This window comes from Mastacembelus armatus, chromosome 16 (genome assembly GCF_900324485.2).
Source record: "Mastacembelus armatus chromosome 16, fMasArm1.2, whole genome shotgun sequence".
NCBI classification, from domain to species: domain Eukaryota; kingdom Metazoa; phylum Chordata; class Actinopteri; order Synbranchiformes; family Mastacembelidae; genus Mastacembelus; species Mastacembelus armatus.
The window spans coordinates 21,095,687-21,118,707 of NC_046648.1; the positions used below are offsets into that span (position 1 = coordinate 21,095,687).

The 23,021-nt window shown below is 39.0% G+C and overlaps 3 protein-coding genes across 5 annotated transcripts in view; 2 read left to right on the forward strand and 1 right to left on the reverse strand.

Moving 5' to 3' along the window:
* Nucleotides 1–1,240: 1,240 nt before the first annotated feature.
* tspan13a (tetraspanin 13a) lies at nucleotides 1,241–18,273 on the reverse strand. Of its 3 annotated transcripts, XM_026316952.2 has the most exons (8): nucleotides 18,132–18,273; nucleotides 17,719–17,794; nucleotides 17,521–17,594; nucleotides 17,290–17,382; nucleotides 16,675–16,791; nucleotides 16,046–16,161; nucleotides 15,654–15,704; nucleotides 13,804–15,488 (listed from the first exon to the last, which is right to left on the reverse strand). In XM_026316952.2, the coding sequence occupies exons 2-8, from the start codon at nucleotides 17,792–17,794 to the stop codon at nucleotides 14,729–14,731; spliced, it is 1,287 nt and encodes a 428-aa protein (XP_026172737.1). In that variant the 5' UTR covers nucleotides 18,132–18,273; the 3' UTR covers nucleotides 13,804–14,728. The 3 variants fall into 3 exon arrangements, with proteins under 3 accessions (XP_033181496.1, XP_026172739.1, XP_026172737.1); XM_033325605.1 differs by lacking the exons at nucleotides 13,804–15,488; nucleotides 15,654–15,704; nucleotides 16,046–16,161; ... (2 more) ...; nucleotides 17,719–17,794; nucleotides 18,132–18,273 and adding exons at nucleotides 1,241–1,673; nucleotides 1,802–1,918; nucleotides 2,029–2,142; ... (1 more) ...; nucleotides 2,489–2,656; nucleotides 3,439–3,603; XM_026316954.2 differs by lacking the exons at nucleotides 13,804–15,488; nucleotides 15,654–15,704; nucleotides 16,046–16,161; ... (3 more) ...; nucleotides 17,719–17,794; nucleotides 18,132–18,273 and adding exons at nucleotides 1,241–1,673; nucleotides 1,802–1,918; nucleotides 2,029–2,142; ... (2 more) ...; nucleotides 3,439–3,603; nucleotides 6,051–6,120.
* Nucleotides 4,955–13,950, forward strand: LOC113136307 (uncharacterized). Its single transcript, XM_026316990.2, has 15 exons — nucleotides 4,955–5,244; nucleotides 5,579–5,659; nucleotides 5,846–5,908; nucleotides 6,013–6,120; nucleotides 6,205–6,399; nucleotides 6,487–6,644; nucleotides 6,943–7,061; nucleotides 7,535–7,678; nucleotides 9,250–9,335; nucleotides 10,193–10,270; nucleotides 10,728–10,832; nucleotides 11,748–11,942; nucleotides 12,186–12,340; nucleotides 12,535–12,653; nucleotides 12,866–13,950. The coding sequence occupies exons 1-15, from the start codon at nucleotides 5,166–5,168 to the stop codon at nucleotides 13,011–13,013; spliced, it is 1,833 nt and encodes a 610-aa protein (XP_026172775.1). The 5' UTR covers nucleotides 4,955–5,165; the 3' UTR covers nucleotides 13,014–13,950.
* A 2,040-nt stretch (nucleotides 18,274–20,313) lies between the features above and the next one.
* pear1 (platelet endothelial aggregation receptor 1) overlaps nucleotides 20,314–23,021 on the forward strand; it is a 40,174-nt gene continuing 37,466 nt past the window's right edge. The window contains exon 1 of the mRNA XM_026316623.2: nucleotides 20,314–20,546. The gene's annotated coding sequence lies outside the window, so the exon portion shown is untranslated. The remainder of the gene's footprint in view (nucleotides 20,547–23,021) is intronic.

The following is a 23,021-nucleotide window of genomic DNA, read 5'->3' on the forward strand; positions in this document are numbered from 1 at the left end:
AAATTACATTTCATGGCCTGTTGGTCTCTTACCAGTCACATATGGTGATGGTTTGTTTTACACTTTCTACACTTTAAACACACAGAGCTCAATAACTTTAGCCTCCTTTGATGTAAAATAAGCTTATTATATTATAAACTGTCTTTAACCTGAACATTTTGACTTCATCGTTCATTTTAGAGCCTTACAAACAATTCCATCAATGACCAACACTCACCATGTGCTTCCAATCTGCCTTTTTCCCCACATGACCTTTGCCCCTGGAAGTATTCTCATGCATCATGTAGTGACTTCCTTAGAGCAAACCAGCTCTTGTACATGTTCATTAAAGGACTTAAATATATTTTATAAATGTCTAAAATGTCCAGCAGCTGATTCATTTCAGCTCAGACACCTTGAAAAACAGGTTGAACTACCTGAGCACATTTTACCAAAAAGCTCCTGTCAGCATCCTGGTTTGGAGGAATACAAATCACATGACACACTTGAAGACACACCTGCCTTTCAGACCTGGATCTAACAAGAGACACATGATTTTCCATCTTATGTTCTGCAAGTCTCCATGTATATTTTTATATCCGTGTATATAAAATTCATAGCTGTGAGAATAGGACGATTATTAGGATGAGATCCTGATGTTCAGATGTACTTTAAGAGCAATAAACAGCTGTAAGTCTGTGTATTGAGCTACAACTGACTCATTTGATCTTAATCTTTTACTGCTGTTTGGACATCACACACATTTGTGCTCACCAGTGGAGAACTGCTCTGGGAGTGGTGGCTGCAGTTATCAAGGTGCTAACATTACCTCACACTCCTTATCCATTGTATTTGGATAAGGAGTGTATGTGTAATGAGCACACACAGCTGCTCTGAACTTTGATCACTGTGAGACACATAAAAAACTCATCAGGTTTCACTTAAACAGTTTGACATTCTGGGAATTAACGTCTTTGCCAGTAGCTGCAGATTCACATCTAACAGATGCATATAGGGCCATTTAGGATTTAGCTTAGCATAAAGACTGGAAACAGCTGCCTTAGTAAATAGTCCAACACAGAAGTCCTGGTCAAACAGTGAGTTGTTTGCTGGAGGGCAGAATTTATTACCTCGGACAGAACCAGACTAATAATTTCCCCAGTCTCAGTCTAAACTAATCAAACTGGCCGCAGCTACTTATCTACCAAACAAACATATATAAAACAGGCATAATTTCCACAGCAACATGATACAGCAACACACTGCTTTAACAAAAAGTTTAATTCATTCATAAAACACACATTTAATCAGAACAGAACAGGATTTTACAACAGGATTACTCACCTGCCCAGTGGCTTAGTTTGGCTAAAGGCTCTGTTACTGACATTTGACTAAATCTGTTGTTTCTTTGTTATTTAATGTCTATTTTTCCACTGCATCACCAAAACAAACTCCTTGCATGTGTAAATATCCTTGGCAATAACTCTGATTCTGATTGTTATATTTATATACTTAAATGTTACAGCCTTGCTTTACCTCCTACAAACATACAGATCAGAGGTTTATACAAGGGACAAAATATTCAGCAGTGCAATTTCTGGTTTATTAAATATAAGTGGTTAGAGAAAGGCTCCAGGGTTTGATCGTGGATCTCTGATATTTCTGTATCTGTGTGCGAGCCAAACTCCAAGGATCTGAAAAAGAAACAAGCATCAGTTTTGTGAATATCCATTAAAATTCATCCTACCACATCAGTGCCCATCTCACACCAAATTCCCCATTTTTAAGCTCCGCAGGTTAAAAATGATGATGTTTTACTGACCTCGGTAAAACTGAAGAACAGTCCGAGACCACCCACAAACTGCAGCACCTCCCTGGTGTACTGCTGGATGATGCTGGAGCAGGTTCGACAAGTCGGTGAAGGGTTTATAAAGCATTGCTGGACCAGGAGGAAGGAAGGGAGAAAGGTTCAACAAGTGAGGCAGGATCATGCAAATCATGTTGCTTTTGTGACAAAAAATAACATGAATTTTCAGACGTTTGACTTACAGCTGCACAGGAGCCATTATAGTTGACAGAGGAGAAGCCACAACAGTTAAGTGTTTTCTCTATGTCCTGTTGAGTGGCCTCAGATTTGTTCCATCCAACCTCCAGCAGATGCCTCTGTTAATGAAAGTCACATGACCAGGTTGTGTTTCTGTTTCACAACATGACCCACTTCAAAACAATATTAATGACAGGGCGGCACTGAATGTACTTATGCATTCATCACTTTACTGCTACAGACATGACAGGCCTACCTGTTGGTCTTCATTCAGGGCCAGACAGGCACAGGACACAGAGAACTGCACGATGAACACTATGAACAGGATCATCATGTACTGGATCAAGCTAAGGAGAATTAAAACTCCCAAAAACTGTTTTTCTGCTTTCTCACACAAACAATCACCACAAGGTTTGAGACGACTCCCCGAACTCTTACAAACAAACCAGAGAAACCGAAGGATACAAAGAAGAGCAGGACCTGGTGGTGCTTCAGGGCACCACACAGCCCCACAAAGGCGACCAGGAACAGGAAGATACCCACGCCGATGACGCCCGCCACCACCCTGATGCTGGAGACCAGGCCGAACCATTTCCCCCAGGCCGCCACTCCGATCAGCATCAGGCTGACCAGCTGCAGAGAAAGGAAAACCAAACAATTCTGGCATGAGGGAGGAAGGAACAACAATGTCACCGCTACGAAAAGCCTTTCTTCTGGGGACAGAGGACTGTGTTGTCATGCAGAGCCAATATGACAGACTGATAAAAAAACATAGTTGTGACTGATCACTCTAAGGTGGTTAAATTTGTAAATGCATCCCCATAAAGCTGACCTCAGACAACTATCACTTTTTTCTATTAAACAACAGTAATTTAAAAATTGCCTGCAAATATTCAGGTGAATATTCAGGTGACAGATCCAAAGTCAAAGGAAACTGGATCTGCAAGATAAAAGTGATGCCTTTAAATGAAAAACATTCATATAAACAAAATGTGCAGCGGTGCAGGTGACAGACGAGAGATCTGCACATGACACAGGCTGCCTCCTGGGTTATTAATGATGTGGGTCAGACGAACAGTTTCTTTGCGGCTGTAATTTGGCAGAGCTCACTCAGGCGCAAACAGCAGCAGAAACAGCCGCAGGGTGGGCGCACTGCTCAAATGTTTTCTTTTCTTTTGCACATAAAGAAACACTGATGCCTTCGTTAACATCAAATGCCCGTTTTTAGTACAGCTGCTATTAACAGCAACCGGCTGCTACTACCTGCGTCCAATCATCTCCACCAACAGCTGCATGTGGCGCTTCAATAAAGCAGGAGCCTGAGCCTCTGCTTGTATTTAACTAAACGGCATGTGCCGCTGTGAGCAGATGTTTCACGGTTCAATTCCCTCCGGTAACAGTAAACATATACTTACAACGTAAGTTATGTTGAGAGCGCAGAGCGCGTTCTTGGTGCAAATAAACCCGCCGCAAACCATCGCTGCTCTCCGGACAGTCCCGAAAAACCGAAGATCGTCTTTACTTCGCCAGCTCGCTCGGTGAGACGATGTCAGCCTTGAAGCTCATTGGCTGCTGCTGATCTGCAGGTACAAACCGAACAGGTGAGCGTTTCCTGGACTGATCCTGTGCGCTGATTGGTCGGTTACCTCTGTCGCAAATGAGTCACTTTTACAGCAAAACTGTCTTTCCCTTTCATTACTATAGATAAAAGTCCCGCAGTATTTCTTTGAATAGACAGTGTTTAATGTGATCAGCTGAAACCTCAGAAAATAATATCTAATAATATTTTTTTCACACGATCAATCACTGAATTTTACGATTTTTCAATTATTCCTGACATATTATGACTGAACTCTATAGTTCCCCCTTGTGGCTACAATTAGTCAGTGCAGATGCGTCATATAATATAAAGTGTAGCGTTATTTCATTTAAAAGGTCACACTGGGAAAAACATTAAAACAAAAATATTTATATGAAATATGTTGCTGTGTGAATTTAATATGTTTTACACATTTCAAACATGTTCTCTCTGTTTTATTTATGATCATGTATTGATGAATAAAATTCTCTGTTTCGTTTGAGATAAAACTTACAGATCTGCCACTGTGAACTACAGCTGATGCCTGATGACAGGTATCAATCATTAATAGGAAAACACATCAGGAACCAAAACTTTAAGTCAGTTTTTGTTTTGTGTGCAATGTAGCTGATATGATTCAATCTCAATATAGTGTGTTATTGTGGCATTTCTGTAGTTTTTTTATCTGGCTTATGTTTAAATGTATTCATAAACACCCTGCTGTAATAGGAACATATTAAGCTACTGTATATTTTGACTGTGAATAGAGTTTTATTTCGCCATCTGGAGGAACAGTGATACAACATACAGTATTAGGTCAAAAAGGTCAAATCTTTATCGACACGACTTACTTCATAGAGTAAAGTCCCATTTTATGCAATTCTTCACAGCACCACATAATACTTTAAAAATGGCCTCAGGATGTGTCAGAGGATTGTCCAGTCATGAGTCAGCAGAAGTTAAAAGAAAAAACATGTTAGCATGAACGGGGAAAAACCCATTGATGCATGGTCACTTTTTACTGCAACTAGTACATTATAATGATGGATGTATGGTTAACCTTTGTAGTGAAGTACAGCAGTAATAAGTCAGATTGATGATCTTTGTGTTTTTGACCAGAAGTTTCTGCTTTATCGCAGTGGCACACAGCTAGAAGAGAACAGTGGGTATGCATACTAAATATTTGAACCGATCAGTAACTACCTGTAACATAAGGCCGACATTGTTATAACAAATGAGTGGAGTGTTATAACTGCTGGGTGGAGCAAAAAGAAAAATAAATAAACTATCATCTCCTTTTAAACTTCTGCTATTTTAACCTTTTTATATACATAACTGTGATATTGTGGAAGTTGAAAGTTTACTTCCGTCCACCTTACATCATATTTCAAAAACCACCACGTCTCTGTCTTGCATAACTTTGTCAAATAGAAGGACATTTCAGAAAATTGCTTGCAGCCAGTTCTCTTCCTCTAAAAGCAGACCAATGTGTATTTACAGTGACCAATATTACAAGTACTACAGTGGTTGGAGTTCAGCTTTCTGTCTGAGATTTTTCTGTCTATGATAAAAGTGAAAATCATGGAAGAAGAATTGAATTATGTGGCTTTGACTTTCAAGACTCAGGGAACATCAACGCACGGTGAGTCATTCGTTCTTATTTACTGATTCACACATTGAATTTATCAAAGGTATGTACATCCAGATGTCCTGACAGTTACTCAAATACTCGATGTAAGTACAAATCTGAAGTACTTCCATCCACCCATCCATCTTCTGTACCCGCTTTTTCCTGAAAGCCAGGGTCACGGGTCTGAAGTACTTATTTTACTTAAATATTGTCAATTCCATTGTGCAGGTTAAAATCTTATATACAAAACATATGACAAGCTTAAAAATCACTGCTCTGTTTTGAACTACCAGTCTATCTGTCCAGAACTAAAGCGTCAGTCTTACACTTCTGCTGCTTTTTACAGAGAAACCAAATGAAATGGAAGTAATCTATGATGTGGTCAAGACTGAGGAGCAAGAGCGGAATACAAGTTCTGTCGTACCAGGTTGTTTGTGGTTTATCATGGCTGATGTAAATGTAAATGTATGAGCTCCTGGCTAAAAAGAAATATTATAAACTGATTTTTTCAACTGTAAATACAAACAAAAGACAAGGGGTTTGCTTTTTGTTAGTGTCTTAAAATGCCACTGCAGCAGACTTCCATTCCTTACAGCTCTTTTGTGTTTTCCAGAGAAACAAAAAATGGAACTGATCTACGATGTGGTGAAGACTGAGGAGCAAGAGCGGAAAACAAGTTCAGTCATAGCGGCTTATTTGTAGCTTATCACAATAGACACTGCGTAAATATAAAATTATCTGCAAAAAGCTGTGTCATAAATTGATTTTCTTTTTCCCTAGAAAATGGAAAAAAAGCTCAGCTGTGTACTGGGCTTCACCTGGTGGCAGCAGGTTCAGGGATTCTTTGTGTGATCTTGTTGTTCGGAGTCACGGCCCTTGGCATCTACTGTGAGTCTGTCTGTATGTGCACCTGTTTGCAAACGTTTCAGCAACAAGCGATTGCATAACTAACGGTTTCTTCCCTGGCTGCAGTGAACACAGTCATGTCTGAGCTGAGCAGCGAAAACATCAAGTTAACAGGGAGAGAAAGGCAGTTAGAGAGAAAGGCAGAAGAGCTGACCAGAGAGAGGGACCGCCTCAACTGGACCATCGAAGCTATCCTGGAGTATGACAACTTTCGTGTAAATGCCTACTGTCCACAAAAAGGTGAAAAAATTCATTCAAAAAGTACGTTATGCCATTATCCCTTGAGCTTCTAGATTTTCATCTAACTTCAAATGATTCCTGAGATTTTGTTGTCTCCTTGTTTAACAGTGTGTAAACCTTGTCTGGATGGCTGGGTGCAGTTTCAGTCCAACTGTTACTTGTTTTCAAAAGCTGATTATTACAGTAGGAAGGTCTGGAAGAAAGGTCTTGATGAATGCAGACAAACAAATGCCAACCTGGTGGTGATTGACAGCCAGGAGGAGCAGGCAAGACCCATTTTGTGATTCAATTTATGTTTTAATGCTATAAAATTCTTATTAATTCAGTGGTGGAGGAAGTGCTCATATACAGTACTTAAGGAAAAGTACCAGTATTGCTATATAATACTCCATTACAAGTAGAAGTCCTGCATTCAACAGTGAACCTACACTAATGAAAGGTGCATGAGTATTGTCAGAAGAATTTACTTTACTTTTGCTCATATACCTGCTCTAGTTCAAATGTTTAAAACTGTAACCTGTAGTAGAATCACATATAACATTAACAGCTGGTTCATTAATGTAGGAATTCATCAGCAACCATACAATATACAGCTCTGAATACCAGGGCTACTGGATTGGACTGAGCAACAAGAATCCAGTGAACACATGGATGTGGGTGGATGGAAGCAACATCACTGTGAGGTGAGCACCAAAATACCCGTGCACAGATTATAACGTTACCACATTCGCCGTTTGAATCAGAATGAATCCAGACACTTTACAATTAGTCTAAACTATAACCAGACAGTTGGCATGAAGATCACATAGTTCACCTAGCAGCACCTCTAAAGCTTAATTCATGGTACATCTTATTTTTTTTAATCTGTACAAAAACTCCTCTGTAAAAAAGGTACATTTGTGGTCTTGTGAGGAATTATCAATCAGCATATTTCTTGGATGTGTGCAGTGATGTCCTGGATATGCCAAACACTAAACCAAATGAAATGTAACATACAGTGAGCTTTAGATGTGCTGATCGGTGGGTTATGGTGCTGTCAGACTAAGCCAGACTGTGTTTCAAGTCTTTATGCTAAGCTAAGATACCTAATTAGACTGTTTCCCAAAGTGCCAAGTAGAAAAAATGAACTAACATGAGTTATTTATTTATTTTTCAGTTTCTGGAAAACAGAAGAAGACAGGAAAGACTCTTGTGCTTTGAGTCTGAATCATGCAGATTCTCTGGCCAAATGGGACAAAGTGACATGTGATTCATGGAATCCCTGGATCTGTGAAACCAGAGCTGTGATCAAACCAGATTAGGAGTGATTCACATTATCAAAATAGTTTTTAATATTTGAGAAGTGATCCTATCTACTTGTCTATCTGTTCTATGGTGTTTCCCCAGTTTTAAACCTCCCTGTTCATACAGATGTTTTAGTCAAGTTGTGTTCAATGCAACTGGTCTCTAGATGGTAAGGAAGTAGCTGAATGAATATGAAACCAAACTGTGACTTGTTGAACATGGGAGAGGCTACATGAGCATCTGTTGCTACTGAACATAAACAACAGCAACACAGTATGAACATGGGCAAGAACTCATGGGTAGTTGTTTTGGACTCAGCACCAGAATCATCTGTAAATGTTGCTGCTTCAGTGACTGCACAGACACTGCATGAAGGCTGCTTCTACTGTCTCTGAGAGGAAAACCACTGCTGAGGGATTAAACTTTGCCAGAAGACATGAAAACGTGGCTGCTGAAGATTGGCAGCACCATCTTTGGCCAGAGACTGTAAGAAGTGTTCTGACTTTTGTTGCAGCTGATTCTGTAGTCGCATATTTTTTTTCAGATCATGTTTTTCAGATTAAGTACAAGAGTTTTTTTTGCCACATGTATAAGATGGGGATGGGCTCACTTTTGCAAATTATCAAGAGTCTAAATAAATTGCCTGCTGTTAAGGTGTGCATATATTTATGTATCATCTACCTGAATAAATGTACATATAAATTATAAATATTTGGGGATTTCTGGAAGGGCCAATTAAAAAGATAACAATGGATGAGTCTTCTAACTGTGAAGCCAAAGCCTGATATATCTTCTTCTCCTGTATCACAGAGCTCCATTGTCCAAATAAATACATAAATAAACATTATGACTAACAGTGTAACTCCAGGAGACAATATGTGCTATAAATACGGACTAGAACATCAGATAAATATACTGCAGAGAGAACAGGAAGTCAGAATATAACTTATAACACACAACATGTCAGGTTTAATTTTTGACGCAACTGTTGACAAAAGTTCCGGATTTTCAAAGCCTTGCTGTGTCACACAGACTGATCACCAGACTCGTCTTCTTCTTCTCCTTTCGGCTGCTCCCTTCAGGGGTCACCACAGCCAATCATCCGCCTCCATTCAACCCTATCCTCTGTATCCTCCTCACCCACACCAACTATCCTCATGTCCTCCTTCACTACATCCAAGAACCTCCTCTTTGGTCTTCCTCTAGGCCTCCTTCCTGGCAGCTCTAACCTCAGCATCCTTTCACCAATGTAACGACTGATCACCAGACTGATTATCAAAAATAAACATGACAGACTAAAATTTTCACTTCAGCAATAAATTTGTCAGTTTCTTTTATCACAATAATACTATGCACTTTACAATTGAATTATAAAAGAGAACATATATGACCACAAAAGCACAATAACACTCAGGCCCAATGTCCCGTAAAACGGGACATAATTAGAAACTGTAGATTACAAAGTGGTAGGAAACAAGGAACTTCTTTGTTCCTCATTGGGAAGTAGTGTTGCAAAATTCTCTACCTTCACATCTCTCAAACATCCGCAGCAATATCCGTAAGGTCTGTTTTTACTCTGCACTAAAGCAAGAACAACACTCTTTTACTTTTAATGATGGAGGAAGAACTTAATTATGCTACAGTGGTTTTCAAAGATACTAAACCTCCACAAGGTGAGTGAGTCCTGCCTTATTATAATAATACAGCCTGTTAAACTTTTTAACTCTAATGAGTTTTGTGTGGAAAAACTAAGAATTAATATAGTATATCATTTCACTCATGTCGTGTCATTACAGTGTATTTCTGCAGTTTGATGTGTAACAAATCTAAAATCTATTTTGACAAAGTCAATAACAAAGTTACAGGTGTGCTTGGAATATTTTCAGTGCACAGTGCATTAAATCATGAGGTTGAACCTGCTGTCATTTTTTGGTGATAAACAAATTTGAAAATGAAAATGAAATATTTTTGGCTCCATGTCATCATTTACATCAGCTCATAAAGTTTCATCGATGTCACACCTGCTGTAAGATTTACTGGGCTCACGCACCTGAGATAGAAATGTTTTGTGTGGCAAAACCAGCCTTGGGACGGCTCCTGTGATGTCCATGGCCTTAGTGAGTGGAACCTGGACATGACATGAGAACTTTTAAACTTTTAGTGCCACAGCCTTGTGAATAAAAAACTGTTTTTATAACTGGATGGGTTTAGAACGTGCTCTGAATTGTTGCTGTTGAAACCTCACATCTTCCAGTATGACCCTGAACAACTGTTGCCCCAATTTCTGTCTTTATGTTCCACTTCCTCCGCCTTTCACTTTCTCCTCTTTCTGCTTCTCTTCTTTGGAACTAACCAACCTGGTGTGTCCATTTGTACATCGGCACCAATAAGAGACCAATGTTTCGTACGTCTGCATAACATCAGAGGAACAGGCATCAAATCATGTTTTGTCCCTTCTTGCTTCAACACAAAAAGCTGTGTATGAAGCACATGACTATTATCATTTCCCCATATTATTATTTTTATCCAGAGAAAAATGAAGACTCCACAATTTATTCTACAATAAAACCTGAAGGACCCACTAGAACCTCCACTAGAACCTCACCAAGTAAGTTATGAAATCTGATATCTTTTAATTCATCAGCTCAGCTATACAACCTAATAAACAATACACTGCACTTCAAAATTACTAACTCACACATTTGTTTTTATGTCAAGAAAAAGTTGTTAAAAAGTTGAATTTGCTCCTCCTGACGTGCTCAGAGCCTTTCTAATCCAAATCTGATTGCTGGTGGTTCTGGCATATAAACCTTTGCAGCTGTAACTACTTAAGCTGATAGAAAAACACAAATACTTATAAAAATTAAAAATATGTCATGCATTGTTATAGAAGTGCTACTATGTAAAAATGTACAATGAAATGAATATGAAAATTAGAATAAGTCATTTCAATCATCTGATGCCAGAGTAAAAGGAAAAGTATAATATCCAGTGTTACAATACAAAATGATAATATATTTTCTCCAAAACAAGATGATTATAATCAAAATCTTGTTTCTCTTTAGCAGCAGACAGTAAAGCAGCTGCACAGCCTCAGAGCCGTGTGTTGGCTGTGTGTTTGGGGATCCTGTGCATCCTCCTGGTGCTGAGCATCAGTGCCATCATCTCCAGTAGGTTTGATTATAACACACTGAAATCTGTTACTGTTACTGCACTTTACGTCACACTTACAATCATGACTTTTGCCACCAGATAAACATGCAAGACAGTTGTTATGTAACATAACTTCTTCTGAACTGTGCCTGTTTAGGTCAGCTTTGTAATTTGAATTGATTCACTATTTGATTGTTCAGTTCATTCAAGAAGAGTCAAAAGTCAAAACAAAGTGACATATATGATTTGACATATTATTCCTTCATGCTGGTGTCAGCTCTAAGTGAAATAATACACTAACCTCTTTGTACTGGATCCACTTTTGATTGTGTGTGTCAATTTGCCAACAGATAGTTGCGGTTAGTCCACGGTTTTGTAAACATTTAGCAATTTTACACACCCAGAGGATGCATGTGTACTAAAACATTTTCTCAGCAGCTGCCATGGTACTTGTACTACTTGGACCGCTTGGTACTTTCTTACAAGTGTAGTTGGTTATGTTTGCTTTAGTCTACTGTGACAAAGTATATACACTCTTTTTTCTAAAGGAAACTAAAAATTCATGTATTTATTTCCAAATAATTAGAGGTATCATTCTATGGAAATATATCTGTAGGCAAACACTGTGTATTCCTGAGTAAGTAGAGAAAGAGATGACTGCTGAACATTTTGTAAGGCAACACACATCTACACTATAGTGACATCAGTCTGTCCTACCACAACGTCCTCGTCGGCTTGTTTTTTTTACTTTTTGTTTGGACAACAAACAGTCAATTTTATACCGTCAGCTTTCACAGTGTGATTGAACTGACCACCACGTGTCCACATGAGAACAGCTGCTGTTGGGTAGAAAATGAAGGCTGACGCAAAACAAAGCTACACTGTTAACAGCCAATACATCAACGAACTGTGTTGTCTCCTTCTCACTGTAGTCAGTGTGGTAATGAACAGACAGACAGCAGACCTCAACAACCTCACGGTACAAAATCAGCAGCTGATCGCGCACAGGAGCATGTTGGAGAAACAGAACGCAGAGCTGAGCAGAGACAGAGACAATTACAACTGGACGCTGGGATTCATCCTGCAATTTAACACCTTTCCAGTAAACGCATACTGCCCCCAAAGAAGTAAGTGGTATAATAAATATCTCTGGTATTTGTATTTAGTCTTAAACCTGAGTATTGGACACATTATTGATCTGATGATGGTGTTTGATAAGGAATGAATGGATCACCATCGTTGATACAATAATTGTAATTTGTGTTACTTCAGTGAAGCAACACAAGGTCTGACAAAAATACTTCTCTATATTAGCACTTAAAACAACATATTCTAAACTTGTTTTCTTTTTGCTTATTTCATGAATGCAGAGTGTCAGCCATGTCAGGGCGGCTGGATTTGGTTCCAGGAAAAGTGCTACCTGTTTTACAATGAAATACCACCTTGGAAAACATGGGATCAAAGCCGACAGTACTGCCAAAGTACAGCTGCAGATCTGGTTGTTGTTGATAGTCCACAAGAACAGGTGAGGTGTACCACCATACTGCCACAGTGAGTCAATGAGCTTTTAATCATGTTTCAATACATTATTAAATTTAGATTACATGTCAGTTAAAGTGCTGAGTACCTAAAAGAAAAAATACAGTCACTTTACAACATTCAAATGGAATTAAAAACTCAGTTGTTGTTTTTGATAATCTGCAAAGCTATTTCCTACAGGAATTCATCAGTAATAACACCGAGAAGTATTTTGACAAGTTCCATGGTTTCTGGTTGGGGCTACGTGAAACCTCTGACAAAAACTGGTTCTGGGTTGATCAACGTAATGACACTCTAGGGTAAGAAAACATTTTTAGTAATAATATTATTAATCCAATAAAAAAAGTTGTTTCCTGTTTCAAAATTCAACTTTTCAGTCTCAAAACAAAAAACTAAACATGTCATTTGTATTTGACATAATTTTTTTTTTTATTCTATTATTTGGATTAGCTGAACTAGCAGAGGTCAAAAGTTTAATACAGGTACTCACATCTGTGTTCTGTGTTTGGAGGTACTGGATAAAGGAGAGTCTTGGTACCACTGGTCCATGTGCATTGATGATCCCTGGGAGGAACTTTAATGACAGCTGGGATCCAGCAGCATGTATAATGCTGAACAAATTCATCTGTGAGGGTCAAGTTCTGATAAAGCCCAATTAGCACTGTTTGCTTTTACAGTGCATTCTTGCTCTACATGCTGCATGCAAAGCTTCATTAAAAAAAAAAAAAAATCACCGGTTTTGTCTAAACAAACAAGAACGTCATGAATGTTCCTAAAATAATATTTTAGTATCCATTATTGTTTGCCTATAACAGTGTTTTTTTATTAGCTGTCTTTCATACAGATCTCAAAGACAATAATTACTCAACATTTTATTGATATAGAACAGTCAAGGTCCGTAAACACCCAGATTTCCACAACAGAGTATAATTCACATTCACATAAAAAAAAAAAAAAAAAAAGTTGGGATGGGCAGTGATGTCATTAACGTGATACACTACAAACAAATCTTCTTCAGTGTATGATCGAGTTTGGATCTGTTCCATAACCATTAAAGCAACGTTTACAGCAAATGAGCAAACTGATGCAACAAATGTCTGTAACAGTGAATGACTTGTTGCACTGTGTCACATGCGCATTTCACTGAAGTTTGTCGTTACAAAATGTACAAGATGTATCATGCAATAGGTTTTACTCCTCACATTTTTAATCCTCTATTTATGTGCACTTTGTAAGCCAAGTTAATCATGCATTCCTTAGTTCTGTTACATCACATATTTATCAACCAAGCCACTGAACATTTTCCTTAATATGTGGAGCAACAGGGCATGAACTGAAGCATTACTTACTACACTCATATTGTTATAAGATGGGGTACTAAGTGAAAATTAATCAAGCTCACTTCTGCAGCCACACAGTCACCAGCGTAAAACTCTTTTACATTTATAGTGTGATATGTAAACTCGTCGCACTTGACCTCTTGTCCTTCCAATTACAAAACTGGTGACATCCTAATTGTGCAATGTAGAAAACTACTATGTTGTCAGACTTTTAGGTATAGGAAAATTCAGTTTAAAAAAAAAAAAAAAAAAAAAACAACTGGAGAAAAGGAGGTCATCTACAGTACATTTATAATATAGAGCTGGCATCTTCAGGGTACAAGAGCTGGATTGAGTAAAAAACTAAAAGGCACAGGTAAAAATAGCTTCGGACATTTTTGTACTCTAGCATTTTAAAACATGTCATGACTTTTTGAATTCAATTTCAAATTAATTAAATATCTTGTGTGCTAGACTATAATGTTTTTCTGCAGGCTGGGATATCTTTTTGCAAGTAATGTGAACAATGTAATAAAGCAACAGAACAACTGAACACACATGCAGTTTAATGTCTCATAAAAACAGCATGGCTGTTCGCTGCAGCTGAGGAGTTTGTGGCAGAAACTACACAGAATTCTTAATATTTCCTATGAATTTTCTAGTAAAACTTTTATTCATTATTTTAGTGTCAGTTTAGAAACGCTGGGTTTAGGTGTAACTTTTGTGTGAATGGGTTTGGATTTACTGACTAGCAACAATTTAAAAATCTGCATCATCAGCAACGTCTTAAACTGCAGTTTAAATCAAGTTGACCACATTTTCTCAGCCACTTATAAATTTGCAACAAGCCATCATAAAATAATCTTACAACCCATTATTGATTGAGAACACCTGATAGTGTAAGACAAACCTGCTGGATGTCACCTTGTCACTTGTCTGAACTACTAATTAAAAATATTCTCCAATCAATAGAAAACAGCCCAATTCCTTTATAGCCTGAGCCTCTATAGAGTCTGTTTGACTGAAATGAGCTGATTTAAGGAAATAATCAGATGCTACTCTTTGGACTTTTTCTTCTTCTTTGGTGGACATGTGTCTGCGTTTACACTGTCGTCTATAAACAGTTTGTCCTTTTTACACTTTTTCTTTTTGTGTCTCACTGTTGATTCTTTTGTAACTTCGGCTTCCTCCAGGAAAACTGCAGCTTTTTTCTTTTTGGTTTTTGAAACACAGTCCTGGGCTGGTTCTGTAGCATGACTCTCCTCTTCCTCGTTGTGCCGTTTAGATGATTTCTTCCTCTTGACTTTAGTGTCAGTGTGCAGTTCAGCTGTGTCCTCCTGGCTCCTGCTGTCTGCTACAGCTGAAGTCCCTCTTTCTTCTTCACTCAGCTCAACATTGGTTTGTTTCTTACGTTTTGTCTTGGTTTTGTGCGAATGGTTCACGTCACCATTTTCTGCACACACATGGTCCTCAATTGACATTGTACAAGTTATTTCTTCAGGCTCCTCCTTGGCTTTCTTTTTCTTCTTTTTCAGTTTAACACCTGTCTCAGGACTTCCACATACTTCTTCAGCATTTAGCTCATTAATAGTCCCAGTGCACCTCTTCTTTTTCATCTTTTTTCTCTGAGGATGCTCATCTGTCTCCTCCTGCCTCTCAGCTCTCAGCTCAGCTGACTGGGAGCTTAATGGTGGAACAGAAACTGGTGAAGCACTTGCTGGTTGATTCTTCTTGCCATATTTTGCCATGAACTCTGCTTCCTGCTGCTCCAGCCTGGCTAACTTGGCGCTCATGGTCAAGCCGTGCCTGGCTCCTCTGAAAGAATGTAAAACAACAAAACATCAAGATCTGACCTGCTCTTCTCACTCATGTTGACATATTACATTCTGATTTTTACTTAAAACAGTTGTTCGGGGCAACTACATCTTTTCTAATGGGAATCAGATTCCAGGTTTCGTTGAGTTTTATGAATCAACCTACTTGTGAGCTGTGCGTCCTCCACAAGCCTTCATTAGTTCAGCATCAGAAAGCCTGTCAAGCATCGCATAGCAACATAAATTAAAAGCTTAGATCTCAAAGTGCTTTGAGGTCAATTAAAAGAAAATCATTTAAATCAATAATAAAAAAATTAAAAAAAACACTAAATGTAAGCAAATAACTCTTTATTTGGGTAATTTTAATTAGAGCTCTTCCTGTGGAGGTTGTTGTATGAACATAACGAGTGACAAAGTAAAACTCGGCTATAATAATACGTATTAATAGGAGTAATTGACAGGTTCTGTACATTAATCAAAACACAATGTCTTTATATAGTGCTGGTAGGTGCTAAGAGAAGATAAAACAGGAAACAGTGAATCAGCTGAAGTTCTTACTTGGTGGTGCTGGACAGATCCAGTTTCTGGTCATCCTCCTTATCTGAGCTACTGCTGTCCTCTGAGTCAGAAGACTTCGGCTCTGCCTGCTCCTGACCAGACAGCAGTGTGGCCGACTAAGAGGAGCAATGGAATAAAATAAATAAAATACAGAAATACAGTTGGAACAGGCCAAAGTTAGAAAATATTAAAAAAAACGTACAGGAAAATAAAGAAAACAGTTTCATTGCATTCATTAGTGCACTATTCAGTTCAGTGCTCACAATAGTGTTTTACTTCTTCACCTAGTTCACATTAAACAACAACAAATAAATGCTCAGTCTACAGGAAACAGTTTGACTCCTTATCTCTGCCTGAATGTCAAAAGTCAAAATGTAAAACTCCAGCCTGTCAATAAGCTACAGGTGTTAGAACATTAGCAGCTCTGGTTTGCTTGAAACTGGGCCAGTAGAAAAATAGGACACCCACAACTTACAGCAGGCCCAATGGATAGTAGACTACAAACACAGGATTAGTAAAACCCTAGAGTGCAAAGCTAGTATGTGTTTTAAGTAAGTTCTATCTACTGTAAGTTCTATCTACTATCGGAGGTACAGGCTATAACCAAATAAGACAAATAAACAAATTACCTTGACAAAGCATCCATAAAGTTTGGCTTTAGCCAGCGAGGCCTTCCGTGGCTTTTTATTTGAAACTATTCCATCTTCTTCACCGTCATCCACTGTCTTCTTCAACCTAACTCCATTCTGGATCACACAGAAAACCAGTAGCACTTGATCTTCTCAAAGAATTAACTGGCGGACTTCACTCATTCAGGAGAGAGGAGGAACTAATTGGTGTTAATTGAAGTGTTTGGCTTAAAAAATTAAAATTAAATAAAAAAAGAAAAATCTGGTTTTAAGAAGTGATTTATGTTGATTTTAGAAGTTGTGGGAGGTTGAGGATTTGAGTTTACGCTCCAGATTTTTTGCTTGGATGCTGCTTCTAAGAATATTCTCACTCTGACCTGACAAAAGTCAACAAGGCGCGGCTGTGAGTGTTTGTCCCAGTCATGCATTAGCTGGTAACTTTTGCAAGCGTTTGACTAATAAATGTTCTTAATGTAATAAGTGATTATTTGCTTTTTTTTTTTTTTTTTTTTAAACAAGTCTCTATATCACCATAAACAAACCTTAAAATATGGCAACGTAGCTTAATCAGAGCACAGATGAGTGTGTGTGTGTGTGTGTATAGGTGAGACCCACCTGATCAGACGCCACGTGCAGACTGGAAGAGGCTTTGTTGAAGACATGATCCCACCAGTGGAAGGTGAACTGTTCTCCTTGTTTGTGGCCGACCTGAAAGACAAGAGCAACATGAGACAACTGTACTTTACGGTCCTGACACTAATGCATGCCGTACCAAACCAGTGATAGCTGTGCACCATTAATGCACTGAAATAAAAGCAATGTGAGCATAAACCTGAAGGCACTCACCCCGCCTTTGTCACACTTCACTTTGACCTTTAGAGCTTCTGATATACCGTTTTCAGCTCGTCCCAGTCCTTTGCCTGAGAACACAACGAGTCAGGATGAGCCTGGAAATTCACCGTGCACCTGCTCAGGTCTGACACATTGTGGTGCTTGGACTGTGACAAACACAAACAACAAACAAACCAACCAAAGGTATCTCACCATGTTCCCAGCCATGACGCAGGAGCTGCTGCTCTGCAAACGTCAAGCCACGACTTTTCTCTTGTTCACTCTCCATCTGTGCAAACAGGTTTGAAGAACGTCAGGATCAACGAGCCAAATTCACAATTCACCACATACTCGTCTTTCAGTGTTGTCAAAGTGTGGCAGCCAACAGCCCCAAGTCAACTTTGAAACATCAGCATCTGCTATAAGCTGATTATTGTACATGGGTTTTATGTTTCTGTCCGGTAAACAAACCGGTTCACAATTTCACTGTTAAAGGCCTTGACACTGAAAAACGCTTTCTAACTAATGTTAACCTATTTTAGTTAGCTGCATCAAACCCGCACCGTCACAACAACCCTCCATTATTTCCTGTGATCTAACAGCAAACAAACCAAAACACCACAAACCTCTTGTCCTTTCGCATTAAAGCCTCTTCAACAAACAACACTGGACTGGAAAACCCAGGCTCGGCTCCGACATCAGTCCGAGGCCATGTGGTCGCTCAGAAAGCCGACATGACACCGGAAACACGTGACGCTTGGTCGTTTCTTCTTCTCTGTATATATTTCTGCAGCAGCGAGTCAGCACTTGGCAGCTTTACAGTTTCTCCCCTCAGTGAGACCATCACTAGATGGAGAAAGACCTGTCAGAGATGATACTCTACTACAAGTGGTCCAAACAGGTGATTATGGAGCCCTGAGCAGTTTCCTGCTCTGTCCAGTTAGTAATTCAGATTTACCTGTAGTTTTCTACCCAAACCTGAAAACAGTCTCCGAAGAAGAGAAAGAGAAAAGCTTTTATAAATGTACTGGGTTTTTTAGTGAACATTGCTTTAATATATCTTTAAAAATCCTCCTTTTGACACCAATTTCCCCAGTTTGATTAATTTTAAGTAGCTTCAGATTCTAAGTAGCTTCACACACTACCATTTACTCCAGATGTGCCATATCTCTGAAAACATCTGGATCACCACCTTACTTTACAGTAGACTTTACAACAAGCTTATTTGAATATTATTATACAGCATGTTTTTGTGACTGTCCCAATGGTGGAAACTGCAGCCACCAGATGGCGCTATTTCACACCATAGAGGGTTTACAGGTTTAGACCTGCATGCTGATCACAACATGTCTGATAGATGCATTACTCAACAAATGGTTTGCAGGATTCAGGATCTTCATTTATGAGACTCCTAGCCAGTACATTATACCACAGTTATTTTCATACTTGACTGGAAACAGATCCAGGCTCTCTTTATCCCAAATAATGTGACAGGAGACTACAGACTGAAAGGCAAGCCTGTTCATTCATTTACTATGACCTCTTTCCCTAAACGTCCCTCAGCATCCAATAAAGCTCATTTTGTGAAAGTTTTCAAGTCATCAGTCTGTGAAAAGGCTGTCCCAAAAAACCCATGAACAAAAATGATCTAATGACATTTCAACCAATAGTCACCAACATCTGCATAAATAATAGAAATGCAGTGTGAGTGCAAATATTAATGTCATGTTGCCAGGATGAAATCAAGATTTGTTAGGAATGTTGTTTATCTGGGTGTAACACATAGTTACACTCTTGATGTTAATTTGATCAGAGCCCATCTCTGTGTCCTCAGCCTGGGACTGATGGTTAACCCCTGTGTGGCCTACAGGAAACTATTTTATTTCCCCCTGCTCTTGGTTTCCGTGCACTGAGGATGTTTGCTCCACCAGGCCAGAATCCATGAGCTCTTTATCTGTGTCACTGCTCAACAGGGTGTGAAAACAGAACAGGCTGGTTATCATGGCTGGCCCACTGTTTTGGGAGGAAGCCCTTCAAGCCTCCAAGCCCTCCAGCTGTAAAAGCTGACTGACTCTGACAGGGGTCAGTCTGTCCATCCTGTAAGAGGCATCCCTCCTCTGCTGCTCCTTCTGAGGCTTCCTCCATTTTTTTCCATTTAAGGGATTCTGGGAGAAGTGTGACTTTTCTGATTTATGGTCTAAGGACAGAGGATAAGTCCCTTGAGTCAAATTTGTGATACTGGACTATGTAGATACAATTTCACAGTTACTGTAGTTTACACTTTAGTTCTTTGTCCGATATAAAGACCAATAAGCCAATAAGCACATTTCCCCCAAAGTCAAAGAATTGTCTTGAATTTATTGCATATTATATTAATCAGGCCCATGGAATGAATCGTATTGTTTCAGGTCACACTCTGACCTTTCCTGTATCTGCACCTACAGGTCATAATTTGTACATAAGAAATCTCTAAATCTAATGACTACACAGCCCTTTGATCGTACTGAGCACGTCCTCGAGCTGCAATTTTGCTAATTTTGCTCTGTGCCTACAAAAATAACTAAAGTACAGAGATTAAATGAGCCAGAAAGCAGAAAAGAGCCTCTGTTTTCCATTACGTATTGTCCCACTGGACCAATTATCCCCTAGAAAGTCCTAAACACACGCATATAGTGTGTCTGAATTTAGACATCAAGCTGTGCAGACCTGCTGAAGATGAGAACAAGTGTCAGACCTCCCCAAACCTCCTCTGCGCCCCATCCTTCCTTTCTCTCCCCTCCTCCACCTCCTCCACCTCCAGTCCCCGTACTGTCACAGTTTTTCCAGTTTCTTTGGCTCCACTTCTGGACCCTCCCCCGCTGGATGTGGCTGCTCCCGTTCTCTCTTTGCACTCTTCAAAATGTTTATGCCGCTTGAGGATTTTTCTAAGTGTGTGATCCCTTAAAACGAGCGACTTTTTTCTCCTCAATTTCGTCCTTGGAGTCGGTTTCTAACCGCAAAAATCAGAGCGATAAATAATCCGGGAGGTCGTGTCCGGCAAGGTGAGTTACATGCTGTCAGTTATTTTATAAACGCTTTGTGTGAAAGCTCAAGACTTTTATGACAAGCAGGTTATTATTCAGCAGTGTCGACACACACATTTTAAATTACTTTCACGCAGCGTTTGGGAAAAATGCAGCTGGAAGAGAGCAGGATGTACCACAGTGCCCAAAATGGAAAAAGATGCAGGACAGACCATTACCATAAATGACTATATAGGGACTTTAGTTAGTGCAACTGTGTTGTCAAATAGAGTTTTACTTGAGCAGTGGTAAACGAAGTAAAGTAAAGACATTCACTTTAAAAACACTTTAAAGTGAATGCCAGTTTAAAGTACCACATTCAAAAGTTTACTTACAGTTGTGGAAAGTTACTCTATTTAGGTACAAATGAGATACGTGTTCTTTACTTGACCACTTCTGTATTACCACATTTACTTTTGCTACATTAAATACATTTTACTAACAGTACTTGTGTATTTACTGGCATTTTAAATTGGTTGATGTTGCTACTTTTAACGAAGTAGTTCCTTTACAGTTGCCCCAGTACTGCAAAAGTTTTCCTTATGCAGAATGATATTGTAGTATTATTTGTTATACGCTGGTAGAAAAAAACAAAAAAACAAGTACACTTATGTACTGTAGGTCTAATTAAGTACAATTTTGATGTTTGCTTCCATTTTCTGATGTTTCATACAACTTCACTTAATTTAAGCTGTGAATATTGTACTTTTTACAGTACTACAATTATCTGATCACTTCAGTTACTTTTCAGAATCAGATGAATAACAAATAATTCAATAAGGCTTCATTAGTCCCTGCTGGGAAAATACTTCAAGGATGTAATTTGTGGCACCTTCAGCTGCAACAGCAAAGTGATGTACATCATAACGCTTCCATGATTTGTGAGATGCACTATTCTGCACAATGAGTACTTTTAGTTTTATACTTTTACTTAAGTAAAGGGTCTGAGTACATCTTCCATCAGTCATTATGTTTTGATTATTACTGATCCCATAATGTGTAAATGTCAATTGCATCTTCCAGTAACTGTAGGTGTCAAATAAATGTGTTGAAGTATTAAAGAGCATAAAATAGAAATACAGAAAGAAGAAAAAGTACAGTCATTTAATAAATGTACTTAATTTCATTCCAACACTGTAAACTGTGTAGATCATATTTCACCACAGTGCTTGTTAGATTTCTGAAGTTTGCTGTTTATCTTATGTGCTCTATGTGAAGAGACCTCCAGCTACCACGCTCTAATGAAAGCATATCAAAAGTGAGCTGATTATTCAGCATATAAAACACATCGGTGAATTAAATCGCTCTAGTGATCTCCTGGCATTGTGTCAACACTCTATGCACTTGCTGTGTTTCCTGCCTCACTAAGTTTTTTGGCAACTCTTGCTCTGCTTTGAAAAGTCCTCCGGCCACTATCAAGAGAGCGTGACTCAGAAAAGCTGTGCTCCTCTGGCATGTCTGACAATTCGTTGCAGAGGAAGTTGTTTGGAGCAGGTCTGCTGTTTCCTCAGTGCTCAACCACCTCCTCCTTTTCTGCCTCTTGATTTTCATTCAATTGTTCAGACTCACTCCAAGTTCTGGATCCTGGTCTTTGTTTCAGGTCAAAGATGAGCTCTTACTCAAGCCAGTAAAATGTGGTGGCATTTTGGGGGCTGTGTGGTGATATGACATCCTGTGTGTGAGGTTGTGACTCAGCTTTTGTGAAGTTAATCAGATGAAGCAGATAAAGTGGTTCAATCTGCAGATGTGAAAGGCTGCAGTGGGTTGTTGTGCACAGACGTATGAGCACAGTGTATCTGATATGTAAGGATCTACTGAACACAGGCAATTTGATACACAAAAGTTACTTTGTGCTCTTACTCAACTACTATACTCAAATAGGTTGCTCATAGCCATTTTTTGACAAATTGGCTGACACTTTTACAGATCCTCTAAGTTTAAAATGAAATACTGCTGCACGTGGAAGCGTGCTGTTTTGGAAACAAACTCCATGTCTTTTCCCCAGCTAGGCTGTAAATCACCCTTTAAATTCAGCATTGTTGGACATTTGCACCAATTGTTGGACTTATGAATGAAGGCTTTTTGATTAGGAAGATCCTGGCACCATTTCAGTCATTAAAAAACATCTGTGAGAAAGGCATGATAAGATTATCTATCAAAGCAAAGCTCAGCCACCTGGTCTGGACACCTGACCTCACATCTGCTCTGGCAACCAAAAATCCCCAGGAAGCCTTTCTGACTGCAGACTTTCTACTTTGTTCTCCAAGTATTTTTAAAACTGCACTATTTCTAATTGTGCCCATACTTATTCATCGGTTTAATAAGTTGAATTCTATATGTGAAAAATAACAGACCCATGCCTTACTGAATCCTTGTTTTTCTTCAGTGTCCTCATATGTGATTCTCATTAATGGGAAATAGCCCCCCTTCTTGACAGTGTCTGCCCTCCTCCAG